General features: G+C 37.2%; 2 protein-coding genes across 2 annotated transcripts in view; one reads left to right on the forward strand and one right to left on the reverse strand.

Moving 5' to 3' along the window:
- LOC148069868 (dysbindin-like) overlaps positions 1-9222 on the forward strand; it is a 23317-nt gene extending 14095 nt beyond the window's left edge. The window contains exons 2-4 of the mRNA XM_087801106.1: positions 814-960; positions 3293-3427; positions 8803-9222. Coding sequence (XP_087657232.1) covers positions 814-960; positions 3293-3427; positions 8803-9026 — 506 coding nt within the window. The 3' untranslated portion in view covers positions 9027-9222. The remainder of the gene's footprint in view (positions 1-813; positions 961-3292; positions 3428-8802) is intronic.
- A 3071-nt stretch (positions 9223-12293) lies between these two features.
- On the reverse strand, positions 12294-16757 carry LOC148069869 (protein LSM14 homolog B-B-like). The gene is made up of 8 exons (XM_087800912.1): positions 16628-16757; positions 14678-14841; positions 14493-14622; positions 13531-13716; positions 13401-13469; positions 12817-12960; positions 12645-12765; positions 12294-12594 (listed from the first exon to the last, which is right to left on the reverse strand). The coding sequence occupies exons 1-8, from the start codon at positions 16755-16757 to the stop codon at positions 12438-12440; spliced, it is 1101 nt and encodes a 366-aa protein (XP_087657038.1). The 3' UTR covers positions 12294-12437.
- Positions 16758-18851: the final 2094 nt, after the last annotated feature.

The following is an 18851-nucleotide window of genomic DNA, read 5'->3' on the forward strand; positions in this document are numbered from 1 at the left end:
AGATTCAAGTACTGGACAATACTACACATATATACTTGTTACTACACTATCACAACACCAGAGTCAAGTACTGGACAATACTACACATATATACTTGTTACTACACTATCACAACACCAGAGTCAAGTACTGGACAATACTACACATATATACTTGTTACTACACTATCACAACACCAGAATCAAGTACTGGACAATACTACACATATATACTTGTTACTACACTATCACAACACCAGAGTCAAGTACTGGACAATACTACACATATATACTTGTTACTACACTATCACAACACCAGAGTCAAGTACTGGACAATACTACACAGATATACTTGTTACTACACTATCACAACACCAGAGTCAAGTACTTGACAATACTACACATATATACTTGTTACTACACTATCACAACACCAGAGTCAAGTACTGGACAATACTACACATATATACTTGTTACTACACTATCACAACACCAGAGTCAAGTACTGGACAATACTACACATATATACTTGTTACTACACTATCACAACACCAGAGTCAAGTACTGGACAATACTACACATATATACTTGTTACTACAGTATAACTATATATGACTTTATAGCGTATCCTTGTATCGTGATACGTCTCAACACACTCTTGACGATACACACAAACATACACATCATGTTATCATCATATCCATAAATCCTTCGTAACTATGATTAAAACAATATAATTTTCTTAGCTATACTTGTCACGTTTACAAGTTTACAGCCTCGTGAGCCTCAAGTCTTCCTCTGGTCACTGAACTATTGATCTGAAATGTTTTCACAGCCGAGGTCGAGCGAAGCCAGAGGGCAGACGTGGAAGCAGCTCAGCAGCTCAAGATGAGGGAGAGACAGAGATTCTTCGAGGAGGTTTTCCAGCACGACGTGGACGTCTACCTGTCGTCAGCACACCTGAGCATCCGCGACTACAGGCGTGAGACCTCAACGATTCACTTCTTCAACCTCTGCTTCATGTTTACTGCTGTTGAGTCACATTTGAGTCACATATTGAGTCACATTTAGAGTCACATATTGAGTCACATTTGAGTCACATATTGAGTCACATTTAGAGTCACATTTAGAGTCACATATTGAGTCACATTTAGAGTCACATATTGAGTCACATTTAGAATCACATATTGAGTCACATTTAGAGTCACATTTAGAGTCACATATTGAGTCACATTTAGAGTCACATATTGAGTCACATTTAGAGTCACATATCGAGTCACATATTGAGTCACATTTAGAATCACATTTAGAGTCACATTTAGAGTCACATATTGAGTCACATTTGAGTCACATATTGAGTCACATTTAGAGTCACATTTAGAGTCACATATTGAGTCACATATTGAGTCACATTTAGAGTCACATTTAGAGTCACATTTAGAGTCACATATTGAGTCACATTTAGAGTCACATATTGAGTCACATTTAGAGTCACATATCGAGTCACATATTGAGTCACATTTAGAATCACATTTAGAGTCACATTTAGAGTCACATATTGAGTCACATTTGAGTCACATATTGAGTCACATTTAGAGTCACATTTAGAGTCACATATCGAGTCACATATTGAGTCACATTTAGAGTCACATTTAGAGTCACATATTGAGTCACATATTGAGTCACATATTGAGTCACATTTAGAGTCACATATTGAGTCACATTTAGAGTCACATATTGAGTCACATTTAGAGTCACATATTGAGTCACATTTAGAGTCACATTTAGAGTCACATTTAGAGTCACATTTAGAGTCACATATTGAGTCACATTTAGAGTCACATTTAGAGTCACATATTGAGTCACATTTAGAGTCACATTTAGAGTCACATTTAGAGTCACATTTAGAATCACATATTGAGTCACATATTGAGTCACATATTGAGTCACATTTAGAGTCACATTTAGAGTCACATTTAGAGTCACATTTAGAATCACATATTGAGTCACATATTGAGTCACATATTGAGTCACATTTAGAGTCACATTTAGAATCACATATTGAGTCACATATTGAGTCACATTTAGAGTCACATTTAGAGTCACATTTAGAATCACATATTGAGTCACATATTGAGTCACATATTGAGTCACATTTAGAGTCACATTTAGAGTCACATTTAGAGTCACATTTAGAATCACATATTGAGTCACATATTGAGTCACATATTGAGTCACATTTAGAGTCACATTTAGAATCACATATTGAGTCACATATTGAGTCACATTTAGAGTCACATTTAGAGTCACATTTAGAGTCACATATTGAGTCACATTTGAGTCACATATTGAGTCACATTTAGAGTCACATTTAGAGTCACATATCGAGTCACATATTGAGTCACATTTAGAGTCACATTTAGAGTCACATATTGAGTCACATATTGAGTCACATATTGAGTCACATTTAGAGTCACATATTGAGTCACATTTAGAGTCACATATTGAGTCACATTTAGAGTCACATATTGAGTCACATTTAGAGTCACATTTAGAGTCACATTTAGAGTCACATTTAGAGTCACATATTGAGTCACATTTAGAGTCACATTTAGAGTCACATATTGAGTCACATTTAGAGTCACATTTAGAGTCACATTTAGAGTCACATTTAGAATCACATATTGAGTCACATATTGAGTCACATATTGAGTCACATTTAGAGTCACATTTAGAGTCACATTTAGAGTCACATTTAGAATCACATATTGAGTCACATATTGAGTCACATATTGAGTCACATTTAGAGTCACATTTAGAATCACATATTGAGTCACATATTGAGTCACATTTAGAGTCACATTTAGAGTCACATTTAGAATCACATATTGAGTCACATATTGAGTCACATATTGAATCACATTTAGAGTCACATTTAGAGTCACATTTAGAATCACATATTGAGTCACATATTGAGTCACATATTGAGTCACATTTAGAATCACATATTGAGTCACATATTGAGTCACATATTGAGTCACATTTAGAGTCACATTTAGAGTCACATTTAGAATCACATATTGAATCACATATTGAGTCACATATTGAGTCACATTTTGAGTCACATTTTGAGTCACATTTTGAGTCACATTTAGAGTCACATATTGAGTCACATTTTGAGTCACATTTTGAGTCACATTTAGAGTCACATATTGAGTCACATTTAGAGTCACATATTGAGTCACATTTTGAGTTACATCTTGAGTCACATCTTGAGTCACATTTTGAGTCACATTGTTTTGATCTTCTCTCAGCTCCGATCGGAAGCATCTCATCCATGGAGGTCAACGTTGATCTACTGGACCAGATGGAGTTGATTGACATCTCTGACCACGACGCCCTGGACGTGTTCTTCAGCGACGAACCCGTTCAGAACTCTGTTCTCTCAGGTACTAACTTACTATACATGAAGAACAGAACTATGTTCTCTCAGGTACTAACTTACTATAGATGAAGAACAGAACTATGTTCTCTCAGGTACTAACTTACTATAGATGAAGAACAGAACTATGTTCTCTCAGGTACTAACTTACTATAGATGAAGAACAAAACTATATTCTCTCAGGTACTAACTTACTATAGATGAAGAACAGAACTATGTTCTCTCAGGTACTAACTTACTATAGATGAAGAACAAAACTATGTTCTCTCAGGTACTAACTTACTATAGATGAAGAACAAAACTATGTTCTCTCAGGTACTAACTTACTATAGATGAAGAACAGAACTATGTTCTCTCAGGTACTAACTTACTATAGATGAAGAACAAAACTATGTTCTCTCAGGTACTAACTTACTATAGATGAAGAACAGAACTATGTTCTCTCAGGTACTAACTTACTTTAGATGAAGAACAGAACTCTGTTCTCTCAGGTACTAACTTACTATAGATGAAGAACAAAACTATGTTCTCTCAGGTACTAACTTACTATAGATGAAGAACAAAACTATGTTCTGTCAGGTACTAACTTACTATAGATGAAGAACAAAACTATGTTCTCTCAGGTACTAACTTACTATAGATGAAGAACAGAACTCTGTTCTCTCAGGTACTAACTTACTATAGAGGAAGAACAAAACTATGTTCTCTCAGGTACTAACTTACTATAGATGAAGAACAGAACTATGTTCTCTCAGGTACTAACTTACTATAGATGAAGAACAAAACTATGTTCTCTCAGGTACTAACTTACTATAGATGAAGAACAGAACTCTGTTCTCTGAGGTACTAACTTACTATAGATGAAGAACAAAACTATGTTCTCTCAGGTACTAACTTACTATAGAGGAAGAACAAAACTATGTTCTCTCAGGTACTAACTTACTATAGATGAAGAACAGAACTATGTTCTCTCAGGTACTAACTTACTATAGATGAAGAACAGAACTCTGTTCTCTCAGGTACTAACTTACTATAGATGAAGAACAAAACTATGTTCTCTCAGGTACTAACTTACTATAGATGAAGAACAGAACTCTGTTCTCTCAGGTACTAACTTACTATAGAGGAAGAACAAAACTATGTTCTCTCAGGTACTAACTTACTATAGATGAAGAACAGAACTATGTTCTCTCAGGTACTAACTTACTATAAATGAAGAACAAAACTATGTTCTCTCAGGTACTAACTTACTATAGAGGAAGAACAAAACTATGTTCTCTCAGGTACTAACTTACTATAGATGAAGAACAGAACTATGTTCTCTCAGGTACTAACTTACTATAGATGAAGAACAGAACTCTGTTCTCTCAGGTACTAACTTACTATAGATGAAGAACAAAACTATGTTCTCTCAGGTACTAACTTACTATAGATGAAGAACAGAACTCTGTTCTCTCAGGTACTAACTTACTATAGAGGAAGAACAAAACTATGTTCTCTCAGGTACTAACTTACTATAGATGAAGAACAGAACTATGTTCTCTCAGGTACTAACTTACTATAGATGAAGAACAGAACTCTGTTCTCTCAGGTACTAACTTACTATAGATGAAGAACAAAACTATGTTCTCTCAGGTACTAACTTACTATAGATGAAGAACAAAACTATGTTCTCTCAGGTACTAACTTACTATAGAGGAAGAACAAAACTATGTTCTCTCAGGTACTAACTTACTATAGATGAAGAACAGAACTATGTTCTCTCAGGTACTAACTTACTATAGATGAAGAACAGAACTCTGTTCTCTCAGGTACTAACTTACTATGGATGAAGAACAAAACTATGTTCTCTCAGGTACTAACTTACTATAGATGAAGAACAGAACTCTGTTCTCTCAGGTACTAACTTACTATAGAGGAAGAACAAAACTATGTTCTCTCAGGTACTAACTTACTATAGATGAAGAACAGAACTATGTTCTCTCAGGTACTAACTTACTATAAATGAAGAACAAAACTATGTTCTCTCAGGTACTAACTTACTATAGAGGAAGAACAAAACTATGTTCTCTCAGGTACTAACTTACTATAGATGAAGAACAGAACTATGTTCTCTCAGGTACTAACTTACTATAGATGAAGAACAGAACTCTGTTCTCTCAGGTACTAACTTACTATAGATGAAGAACAAAACTATGTTCTCTCAGGTACTAACTTACTATAGATGAAGAACAGAACTCTGTTCTCTCAGGTACTAACCTACTATAGAGGAAGAACAAAACTATGTTCTCTCAGGTACTAACTTACTATAGATGAAGAACAGAACTATGTTCTCTCAGGTACTAACTTACTATAGATGAAGAACAGAACTCTGTTCTCTCAGGTACTAACTTACTATAGATGAAGAACAAAACTATGTTCTCTCAGGTACTAACTTACTATAGATGAAGAACAAAACTATGTTCTCTCAGGTACTAACTTACTATAGAGGAAGAACAAAACTATGTTCTCTCAGGTACTAACTTACTATAGATGAAGAACAGAACTATGTTCTCTCAGGTACTAACTTACTATAGATGAAGAACAGAACTCTGTTCTCTCAGGTACTAACTTACTATAGATGAAGAACAAAACTCTGTTCTCTCAGGTACTAACTTACTATAGATGAAGAACAGAACTCTGTTCTCTCAGGTACTAACTTACTATAGAGGAAGAACAAAACTATGTTCTCTCAGGTACTAACTTACTATAGATGAAGAACAGACTTTGTTCTCTCAGGTACTAACTTACTATAGATGAAGAACAGAACTCTGTTCTCTCAGGTACTAACTTACTATAGATGAAGAACAAAACTATGTTCTCTCAGGTACTAACTTACTATAGATGAAGAACAAAACTATGTTCTCTCAGGTACTAACTTACTATAGAGGAAGAACAAAACTATGTTCTCTCAGGTACTAACTTACTATAGATGAAGAACAGAACTCTGTTCTCTGAGGTACTAACTTACTATAGATGAAGAACAGAACTCTGTTCTCTCAGGTACTAACTTACTATAGATGAAGAACAAAACTATGTTCTCTCAGGTACTAACTTACTATAGATGAAGAACAGAACTCTGTTCTCTCAGGTACTAACTTACTATAGATGAAGAACAAAACTCTGTTCTCTCAGGTACTAACTTACTATAGATGAAGAACAGAACTCTGTTCTCTCAGGTACTAACTTACTATAGAGGAAGAACAAAACTATGTTCTCTCAGGTACTAACTTACTATAGATGAAGAACAGACTTTGTTCTCTCAGGTACTAACTTACTATAGATGAAGAACAGAACTCTGTTCTCTCAGGTACTAACTTACTATAGATGAAGAACAAAACTATGTTCTCTCAGGTACTAACTTACTATAGATGAAGAACAAAACTATGTTCTCTCAGGTACTAACTTACTATAGAGGAAGAACAAAACTATGTTCTCTCAGGTACTAACTTACTATAGATGAAGAACAGAACTCTGTTCTCTGAGGTACTAACTTACTATAGATGAAGAACAGAACTCTGTTCTCTCAGGTACTAACTTACTATAGATGAAGAACAAAACTATGTTCTCTCAGGTACTAACTTACTATAGATGAAGAACAGAAGTCTGTTCTCTGAGGTACTAACTTACTATAGATGAAGAACAGAACTCTGTTCTCTCAGGTACTAACTTACTATAGATGAAGAACAGAACTATGTTCTCTCAGGTACTAACTTACTATAGATGAAGAACAGAACTATGTTCTCTCAGGTACTAACTTACTATAGATGAAGAACAGAACTATGTTCTCTCAGGTACTAACTTACTATAGATGAAGAACAGAACTCTGTTCTCTCAGGTACTAACTTACTATAGATGAAGAACAGAACTATGTTCTCTGAGGTACTAACTTACTATAGATGAAGAACAGAACTATGTTCTCTCAGGTACTAACTTACTATAGATGAAGAACAGAACTATGTTCTCTCAGGTACTAACTTACTATAGATGAAGAACAGAACTCTGTTCTCTCAGGTACTAACTTACTATAGATGAAGAACAGAACTATGTTCTCTCAGGTACTAACTTACTATAGATGAAGAACAGAACTATGTTCTCTCAGGTACTAACTTACTATAGATGAAGAACAGAACTATGTTCTCTCAGGTACTAACTTACTATAGATGAAGAACAGAACTCTGTTCTCTCAGGTACTAACTTACTATAGATGAAGAACAGAACTATGTTCTCTCAGGTACTAACTTACTATAGATGAAGAACAGAACTATGTTCTCTCAGGTACTAACTTACTATAGATGAAGAACAGAACTCTGTTCTCTCAGGTACTAACTTACTATAGATGAAGAACAGAACTATGTTCTCTCAGGTACTAACTTACTATAGATGAAGAACAGAACTATGTTCTCTCAGGTACTAACTTACTATAGATGAAGAACAGAACTCTGTTCTCTCAGGTACTAACTTACTATAGATGAAGAACAGAACTATGTTCTCTCAGGTACTAACTTACTATAGATGAAGAACAGAACTATGTTCTCTCAGGTACTAACTTACTATAGATGAAGAACAGAACTCTGTTCTCTCAGGTACTAACTTACTATAGATGAAGAACAGAACTATGTTCTCTCAGGTACTAACTTACTATAGATGAAGAACAGAACTATGTTCTCTCAGGTACTAACTTACTATAGATGAAGAACAGAACTATGTTCTCTCAGGTACTAACTTACTATAGATGAAGAACAGAACTATGTTCTCTCAGGTACTAACTTGCTATAGATGAAGAACAGAACTCTGTTCTCTCAGGTACTAACTTACTATAGATGAAGAACAGAACTATGTTCTCTGAGGTACTAACTTACTATAGATGAAGAACAGAACTATGTTCTCTCAGGTACTAACTTACTATAGATGAAGAACAGAACTATGTTCTCTGAGGTACTAACTTACTATAGATGAAGAACAGAACTATGTTCTCTCAGGTACTAACTTACTATAGATGAAGAACAGAACTCTGTTCTCTCAGGTACTAACTTACTATAGATGAAGAACAGAACTATGTTCTCTCAGGTACTAACTTACTATAGATGAAGAACAGAACTATGTTCTCTCAGGTACTAACTTACTATAGATGAAGAACAGAACTATGTTCTCTCAGGTACTAACTTACTATAGATGAAGAACAGAACTATGTTCTCTCAGGTACTAACTTACTATAGATGAAGAACAGAACTATGTTCTCTCAGGTACTAACTTACTATAGATGAAGAACAGAACTATGTTCTCTCAGGTACTAACTTACTATAGATGAAGAACACACGTTGATCCATCCATTTCTCACAGGTCAAGGTCACAACAACAACAACGAGGAGGTCAGTAATGGACTCTATCGTCACGTCCTGGAGCGCCTGGAGACCCGGTCCAGACTCTCCTCCGCCTCCTCCGTCACTGACAGTCGGACCTCCAACGCCAACGCGCCGGAGGTGTCTGTGGCTGAGGACGAGGGGATACGCAGCAGCACCCTCAAGCGCCGAGAGAAGGTGACGAGTTCAGTGGCGCCATCGTAGGAAACAAGTGAAGAATCTCCTGAAACTTCCACTTCCTGTTGTGTGATTGGACGGTGACCTCTACATGACCTTTAACTCTGGACCAACAAACCTTTAATAGTCGGATTGTGTTTTTACTGTTTTCAACACTGTTGTTAAATCCCAGCTCTAACCTTCACGTTTTAAAGAAACTAAATAAAGAAAATCTACTTTATGATTGAAGTGACTTCGTCTCGTTGAACTTGATTTTTCCAGAAAACGTCTTTTAAAAACTGTTCACTGATCAGACGTGATCAGGCAAATAATCAGAAGAGTTTAAGAAAGTTCTGAACTTTCTAAAAATTCTGTTTCTATTCTCCTTGTTGACTTCTTTTATCGTCACTTTGATAAAACTCACAACATTAATTCCTTTAAAGCAAATTTAAGGTTTTTGTATTTGAGTCAAAATAAGTACAACACAAACAAATCACGGTTCATCAGATACAAAGGTTTCATTTTTAATTTAGTTTATATTTGAGTGAGAAGAATAAATGGATTCAAAATTATGTAAAATAACAACACGTGTCAAACTTTCTCCCAGACTCCCCTCAAATAGTTCCAGTCCCCCCCTCACTGACCGCAGGTAGGTGTGCCCCAGAGCTCTGTCCTTGGACCCCTCCTCTTTATCGCCTACCTTCTCCACCTTGGCCACAAATTTTACATCCATTTCCACAGTTTCATGGATGACACTTGGCTCAACCCAACTTGTTATAATTTCTATTATAAATAAAATTATAATACGAGGTCAGACTCATACTGAAGGTCAAGTTAATATTTTGCCACATACATTAGTGGCGGAATTGAAGTTTTTAGTCAGTATCAAAATTTACTTTTTGAAAGTGTTTTCCATCAATAAAAACAAGGCTCACATTTACACCAATGAAGATCTTTGACAGGTGAGTTTCCATGAGTGTGGATCGACTGATAGACATCTTCGAAGAAGATACCTTATGCATCAGGATAGTGTACGTACTACTGTAGTACTTCAGTATCGAAAATTCAAAGTATTTTCCATCTATAACCCAATGAAAATAGGGCTGTGTCCCAAATCGTGCACTTCTGCACTTACAAATATTTTGAGTACACAAGTGCGCCTCGATGAGCACTGTGTGAAAATAGTGCACAATGAGCACTCAATCGGCCAGAAAAACGAGTGTGGATCGATGGACACTTTCCACCATAGACGTATAAACTTGACTGTAGACGGATGTGTATAAAGTGCCGCCATCTTGGTTCAGTGTCAGAGGCAGCATTAACAACTACAGGAAGGAGGTACTTCTTAATTTTAAAATACAATTATTCGCCGAATTCTGGATTGATTCAACATTTGTCCGCATTGTTTTCGATCAAATTAATCATATTCAAAATGTTTAGATTTTATAGTAAAATATTTCTAATGTCTATCTGGTCTGAGGTTTGAAAAACAAACCCTTTGAAAAAAAGCTTAACAAGCGATCTGTGACGACCTTTATAGTGTAAACACATTCCTCTATAGACGCAATTCACTGTACCAAGATGGCCGCCCTGTATATACACCACTCTAGTGTAGCAGTCGATGCGGCGTCTATGTATACATGTCTGTTTTCTACCCTCAACGACTCCATCTTAGTGACGTAGATGAAGCTAAACTGAAGCTAAACTGAAGCTAAACTGAAGCTACGTCACTGACACTTCTTCGGAGCAGATACCGACGCTGTAAATGTCTCAGTTTACCACAAAACAACTTTACTTGTTTCGATTGGATAAAAGTGTCAAGAGTTTGGTTACAATCAGTGTTAAAAAGTAGTAGAAGAAGAAACTGTCGAGTCATTTCCTGCAAGTGTGTAGCAGCAGAGTTTGATTTGAGACAGTACTACACTGTAAGTGTGTAGCAGCAGAGTTTGATTTGAGACAGTACTACACTGTAAGTGTGTAGCAGCAGAGTTTGATTTGAGACAGTACTACACTGTAAGTGTGTAGCAGCAGAGTTTGATTTGAGACAGTACTACACTGTAAGTGTGTAGCAGTTTGATTTGAGACAGTACTACACTGTAAGTGTGTAGCAGTTTGATTTGAGACAGTACTACACTGTAAGTGTGTAGCAGCAGAGTTTGATTTGAGACAGTACTACACTGTAAGTGTGTAGCAGTTTGATTTGAGACAGTACTACACTGTAAGTGTGTAGCAGCAGAGTTTGATTTGAGACAGTACTACACTGTAAGTGTGTAGCAGTTTGATTTGAGACAGTACTACACTGTAAGTGTGTAGCAGTTTGATTTGAGACAGTACTACACTGTAAGTGTGTAGCAGTTTGATTTGAGACAGTACTACACTGTAAGTGTGTAGCAGTTTGATTTGAGACAGTACTACACTGTAAGTGTGTAGCAGCACAGTTTGATTTAAGACAGTACTACACTGTTAGTGTGTAGCAGCAGAGTTTGATTTGAGACAGTACTACACTGTAAGTGTGTAGCAGTTTGATTTGAGACAGTACTACACTGCAAGTGTGTAGCAGCAGAGTTTGATTTGAGACAGTACTACACTGTAAGTGTGTAGCAGTTTGATTTGAGACAGTACTACACTGTAAGTGTGTAGCAGTTTGATTTGAGACAGTACTACACTGTAAGTGTGTAGCAGCACAGTTTGATTTAAGACAGTACTACACTGTTAGTGTGTAGCAGCAGAGTTTGATTTGAGACAGTACTACACTGTAAGTGTGTAGCAGTTTGATTTGAGACAGTACTACACTGTAAGTGTGTAGCAGCAGAGTTTGATTTGAGACAGTACTACACTGCAAGTGTGTAGCAGTTTGATTTGAGACAGTACTACACTGTAAGTGTGTAGCAGCAGAGTTTGATTTGAGACTGTACTACACTGTAAGTGTGTAGCAGTTTGATTTGAGACAGTACTACACTGTAAGTGTGTAGCAGCAGAGTTTGATTTGAGTCAGTACTACACTGTACACATTTGAGCAAGGTTTCAGTGTACTGTAAAGCAGTGCACGATTTAAGACGCAGCACAAGAATCATTAACTTAAAGTTCACTTCTACAGGAACATGTTCAAGGATCAAACAAACATGAAGCTCTGGTGATTTTCTGTTTCGTTTATTAGCAACTGTCACTTTGTTTACAGCACAAAACAAAACTACTGGCTTCAACTTTGATAGAAAATAAAGTTTCTTCACAAGAAAGACGACCAGACTTCAAACGAAAGACTTGCCTCTGGACGGCAGATAAATATCAAAAGCTACAGTTGCCAAGTAAAGAAACCACATCATACCATATAAAGTGCAGCAGAGCCAACAATGCACGTTTCTGAGAAAGAAAAAACAACTTATGCTGTTGAAGAGAAAAGAAATGGGTAGTTTTAAGTAGAAAACTACAATCTTATTTACAGAATATTGGAACAAAAACTCAGACTCTCCCGCTGCCGACCTTGGCCAGAGGTCGCTGCTCCGTCGCGCTCGCCGGCTTCCGTCCTCGACCTCTGAAGCCGCGACCTCGGATGAAGCGTCCAGGAACGCCGAACGTCTCCATGTTGAGCTTCTTCTCCTCGGCCCACGTGGTCCTCCTGGAGAGACGGACGGTCAAGACGCGACGAGAGACGTGAAGGAAACTCACTTTGGCTTCAGCTCGGACGAGATGTTGTCGAAGAAGCTGCGAGTCTTGTCGTAGTACTTCTCGCTCAGAGGTTCCTCCTCCGGACTGACGGGAACTTCAGCTTCCACAGGATCCTTCTCGACTGACGGAGGGTTAAGATTTCAATCCTTTAGAGACACGAAGACAAACTCACCCAGAGTCTCCTTTTTCGTCAGGTCGTCCTTGAACTGAGCGTTCGCAGACTCGAAATCAAAATCTGATTCAAACTGCAGAGTTGTTGGTTTGGTTCCCTTGACGAGGAGTTGACCTCGGCTGCGGTTCCTGGTTCGACGATTACCTGCGTCCACGAAACAATCACTACCTTTACTTCAACAAGTCAATGAAGACTAGTTAAGCATATATTTAACTATAACAACTAGTTAAATTGTGTTACACTCGAAAAAAAAAGGACCATTAAATAAACAAAATATTAATGTTTTAAATTGATATTTCAACCAGAATTCAAACTTCCCTAATTTTATACTCATGTCAACTAATGTTGGATTACTTTCAGAGTAACCGGTTCTTTTTAGAGTTATATACAAAAAATGTGTTGATTTTAAAGTAGCGACTGGAGCTCAGTTGTCTTCGTTTTTTTTAAGTGTCTTTTTGGACAAAAACGAAGACATCTGAGCTCCAGTCGCTACATTAAAATGAACAAACATTCGTCTAAAACTCTAAAAAGAATTAACCTGTCTTTAACTTGAAGTACAAATTGAATTTCAAAAGTTTGAAAACCTTGTTTCTGTCTTTGTTTCTGACTCTCACTGATCTGTTCCTTCGACGTCTTCTGCTGCGACGCTCGATCTAAAGAAACGTTCATTAAATTAAGTCGTAAATTAAATAAAACTACATTAAACTTTCTCACTCGAAGGCACGTTTTCCTTCTGGACCTGGGACGCGTCCCGAGGCGCTCTCTGGACGGCCCGTCTGGACGCTTGAGGCGGAGCCGTCGTGGTTTTGCCCTTTTTCTGAGCCGACGTCTGCGGGACCGTCTGGACCGCCTGCTCCACCATCGGAACTCTTCTGGCAGGAACACCAGGGAAGCCTGGAACTGAAGAGATGAACTCAGTTTAATGAAGGAGACGAGAGTCAGAATATTGAAGGGTTGAATTTATATTGAAATATTTTTTTACATTTTTAATTGAATTAGAAAGATGAATATTTTCAAAATAAGGATTTTTTTTAAATTTAAATTCAAAGTAAACATTTTATAATGAATTTAAAGGATACAAAACCAACATTTATAAAATGTATTTTTGTATTAGGATTTTAAACAAATAATTGATATAAAAGTCAACCTTTTAATAAACATTGAATAAAATAAATGCATAAAATTTAAATTGTAGTCTTAAATCCAATATAGAAATGTTGGCTTTTCCTTGATTTTCTGGAACTCCAGTTGTGTTATCAGTTTTATCTTGACCTTTAAAGTATATACTTTATTGAATATTGTTTTGATTGTTGCAGCTTTTTGTGACCCTGGTCTGGAAAGGCGTTATATAAATAAAAATTACTTATTGTACGAAGACACTTGATCAATAATACGACAATCATGGTGACATTATTGTACCAACATTTCTTTTACATTTAAAAGGCTACAAATAATAAAAACAAACTGCATTTAGAAAATGTATTTAATTATTGATTTAGAATAGCAAACTGCAAAAATAAAATATATACACAAGTCAATTCATATGTATTTTTCATCAACCTTTCAACTAATAAAATCAAATTCAATAAAAACTAAACTGTAAATGTCTAAATTTCAAGGTTGAATTCAAGCTTAAAAACATTTCAAACCCTTCAACATCCTTGAAGTACTCGTACCGAGGCCCAGCGCGGCGTTGTACTGCTGGCTGAGCAGAGAGTTGGCTGCCATCTGGTTGAAGGTGGGGTTCATGTCTCTGTAGGGACTCCAGCGAGGGTGGAACGGCGCAGAAGATCCTGCGAGCGAAGACTGAGGAGAAGAAGACGTTGAGCACAGAAGACGAGGATTCAGGAGGCGACCGCACCTGTACGATGGCGGGGTCTCGGGGTACACCGTGGTGCTGTTTAGGAGGCTCGGACACGGTGATGTCCTTGATGTCACTTCCTCTGAAGATGATGAACTCGTAGATCTCGTCTTTGGGCGGAACTGGTCTCTCAGCGTGACGGTCCTCTGTGCCGAACGACTTGACTGGAGAGAGAGACAAGTCACCTCACCTCCACCACTACACCTGTCCTCCACCACCACACCTGTCCTCCCCAACCTTTACCACAACACCTCACCTGTCCTGTCCTCCACCACCACCTCACCTGCGCTCCCCCACCTTTACCACAACCTCACCTTTCCTCCACAACACCTCACCTGTCCTCCTCCACAACACCTGTCCTCCCCCACCACACCTGTCCTCCCCCACCACACCTGTCCTCCCCAACCTTTACCACAACCTCACCTGTCCTCCACAACACCTCACCTGCGCTCCCCCACCTTTACCACAACCTCACCTGTCCTCCACAACACCTCACCTGTGCTCCTTCTCTTCCTCCATCAAAACCTCGCCTACCCTGCTCCTCCTCCACCACCTCACCTGTCCTCTAAACCAGGGGTGGGCAATACGTCGATCGCGATCATCGCGAAGCTGTTGCGAGTCGACCGCGTGATTTAATAAAATATGATATAAGAAAATAGTAAAGAGAGCTCTGATTGGCTGCTGTGCATATCAATCAAATAGTTATTGCGCCGATTGGTTGACAATTTGATTGACATGCACAGCAGCCAATCAGAGCTCCCGCCTCTTCCACTGAACGCACGGAAAAGTTCATATGAATAGAGAATAAAAAGAGCAAAACGTGCGACAGTCATTTTACGCAATTCAGAAAAACTATATAGAATTATAATCTCGTTTGTTTTAAATAATATATCGAACAAAATAATGCGCGTTTGATCGCTTCAGGTTCTTCTCTAGAGTCACAGAAACATGACGTCAGTTCCATCAAAGTTAAGCTGCAGGTTCAATGAAAGCAACAAATGCTGGTTTTCATTTGTGATCGAGTCCTTAAAACACACTTTTATTAATACACCATCACATGATGACTATTTGGAAATTACCTTTATCTCACGAATATAATAATACACTGAAACACGTTAAACAGGTGCAGGTGAGACACATTCTAATGACGTCAGAGACGATCAGACAAAGCGATGATGATGATGTGAAGTTACTGGTTAACAGTTTTATTCTCGTTAAACTTCACCTGAAGATGTTTTAAATTTTAAATAATCCACTTGTGTGATTCATATGAGACATGTTTAAAATTAACAAATACAAACTGTTAGTTTGAATTCATGGTTTCATTTGTTTTTTGTTTTTTTCATGATCACAGAAATGGAGAAATTAAGGTCTTGAGCTTCATTTAAATATGGACATATTTAAATGGAGGCATGGAAAGGGATGAACCCGTCGGAATTCTTCGTTGATTTTGATGAACAAAGGAAAAGGGCTTGAATTCGTGTCAAGCTCAGATTCTTACATCTGAATATTTTTGTGCACCATTTGGGTTCGAATGAATGACCATTTTAGTAGGAAAACAATGCAATTCTTAGAACATACGAGTCTGAACTTGACTGCAGTGGAGGATGAGATTTAACTCAGGCTGACACTGAGCTTAAGACCAGGTCTCATGGATCTCATGGATCTCATGGACATGTTTGGAAGTTACTCTCAGAGGAAAAGTATCTTCTTATGAGGAAATATGCTCCTCACGGACTGAACTATTTGAATCTAGTCATTTATGTAAGTCAGCATTTTTATGAAGATGATTAAATCACACATCCTTCCATCATGATCATCATTCACTTCATTCAAGTCATCCGAGTGAAGGATGTTCTTACGTTGAAGGTAGATCTTTTGAACTTGACAATTATAAAAGTAGCTCGCGAACCGAAAAAGTGTGAGCACCCCTGCTCTAAACGAACTTACCTTTGGCCAGAGACACCGTGGACCTCTCGGTGTCCACAGAAGACAAGATGCCTTCATAGCGGATCTGAGCCTTGGAGATCAGACTGATTTTGCTGCCGAGATACGGCGTTCCTCCTCCTCTGGCGCTCATGCTCGTCCTGGTGCAGAAACTCAAACCCTCGACACACTTGTTGAGTTGAATCTCTATCGGCGGGAAAATCAGCCTCACCTGAGACTCTTTTGAGGAGCTGCGGGGACACACCTGTGAGGGTGCGCTTCATTACACGCGCAGCGCGCACCGAGGTGGGCGGAGCCTGACGATAAACCTGCTCTAAAATATATTTTAATTTAAATGACAAATGTAAAAAAAACACTGTATTTGTTTGAGATAAATGTTTGTTTGCCAAACAATTAATCTTCATTATTAACACCAACATCATAATTCTTCACAATTCTATTTATTTAACGGATATTTTCAACGAAAAAGTAAAACATTAATATTGTCAGTATTTTACCTTCTCCTCAGTCTTATCCTCCCGTTATTAATTTTAACTTACATTTGTTCCCGCATTATTTGCAATACACGTCAGACTTCACGACATCAACCTCCGTCTTAATCCTCCACAATTTTATTTGTTTGAATTTGAATAACTGAGATTTTTCAACGGAGAAGTAAAAAAAAAAGAGAAGAAAGTGCAGTATTTTCCACTCAATTCTTCCCCTTCCATCTTAAAGTATTGACATCATTCTCCACAATGTTATTTCATTTTAAATCATTGAAACTTTAAACACCACCGTATTTGTTTCAGTTAAACTATTTTCTAATAATTTGCCACAAAAGTCAGTGTTCTACATTTAAATCTTCAACAACAATATCATTTGTCACATTCATTATCCTTATTGTCTTCAGATCCTTTTATTCCTCCATCTCTAACCTTTTTTAAACAAGATACCAAAACATCTTGGTTTTAATTTATATCTCTTACATTCTTAAGCTTTTTTCCCAGTTATATATAAGGTTAATGTCGATTTATAAGATTTATAAGACTGATGTCCGCACATGCTAACTATAACCATGTTAACTACAACCATGCCATTGACTAGGGAAAATCTCAATCTGAATTTGTTTAAGCAATAAAAACATATGGAATAAAAATAACGAGTTATACAAGTAAATCAATTAATTAATAATAACATTTGTAGTATTTTCGAGTACTTGACTCTGGTGTTGTGATAGTGTAGTAACAAGTATATTTCTGTAGTATTTTCCAGTACTTGACTCTGGTGTTGTGATAGTGTAGTAACAAGTATATATGTGTAGTATTGTCCAGTACTTGAATCTGGTGTTGTGATAGTGTAGTAACAAGTATATATGTGTAGTATTGTCCAGTACTTGACTCTGGTGTTGTGATAGTGTAGTAACAAGTATACGTATATGTATAGTATTTTCCAGTACTTGACTCTGGTGTTGTGATAGTGTAGTAACAAGTATATATGTGTAGTATTGTCCAGTACTTGACTCTGGTGTTGTGATAGTGTAGTAACAAGTATATATGTGTAGTATTTTCCAGTACTTGACTCTGGTGTTGTGATAGTGTAGTAACAAGTATATATGTGTAGTATTGTCCAGTACTTGACTCTGGTGTTGTGATAGTGTAGTAACAAGTATATATGTGTAGTATTTTCCAGTACTTGACTCTGGTGTTGTGATAGTGTAGTAACAAGTATATATGTGTAGTATTGTCCAGTACTTGACTCTGGTGTTGTAGTATTTACAGACCACATGAATCTTGATGAAGTCGTAACTACTTTCATATGTTTCCAACCAAAAATATGTCCAAACATCAGCTTTAAAAGCTACTGGACTCACTGTATCCTCTCGTCCTCAGTCATCACTACTTTCATTTGTTTTCAAACCTAAATATGTCCAAACATCAGCTTTAAAAGCTGCTGGACTCACTGTATCCTCTCGTCCTCAGTAACTGCCAAATTTCATTGTTCGTTCGGCCGCGGGGGGAAATAATGCTGCTACCTAGTGGCAGGAAGTTTAATTGCACAAACACTGAACAAGAACCCTGCATATTTGTATGTTAATTGTGAATAAAAAATACTTTAATTAACATTTGACATTTTGTGGAGCCTCGTACAGTTTGTCACTGACTGGACCATATATAGAGGAAGTTGAAGCCTTAATTGAAGCTGTACTGTAGCCGTGCTCACCGTCTTCATACGTCTCCTTCACCAC

Source organism: Callionymus lyra, chromosome 10 (genome assembly GCF_982586985.1).
Source record: "Callionymus lyra chromosome 10, fCalLyr1.hap1.1, whole genome shotgun sequence".
Taxonomy (NCBI): domain Eukaryota; kingdom Metazoa; phylum Chordata; class Actinopteri; order Syngnathiformes; family Callionymidae; genus Callionymus; species Callionymus lyra.

Excerpts from the sequence above, each read along its gene's own strand:
- LOC148069869 (XM_087800912.1), bottom strand. The coding sequence starts at position 16,757 with ATGAGCGCCAGAGGAGGAGGAACGCCGTATCTCGGCAGCAAAATCAGT. Across the intron at positions 14,623-14,677 it reads GAGACCCCGCCATCGTACAG|TCTTCGCTCGCAGGATCTTC; the intron begins GTGCGGTCGCCT and ends TCTTCTCCTCAG. Across the intron at positions 12,595-12,644 it reads TCGTCCGAGCTGAAGCCAAA|GAGGACCACGTGGGCCGAGG; the intron begins GTGAGTTTCCTT and ends CCGTCTCTCCAG.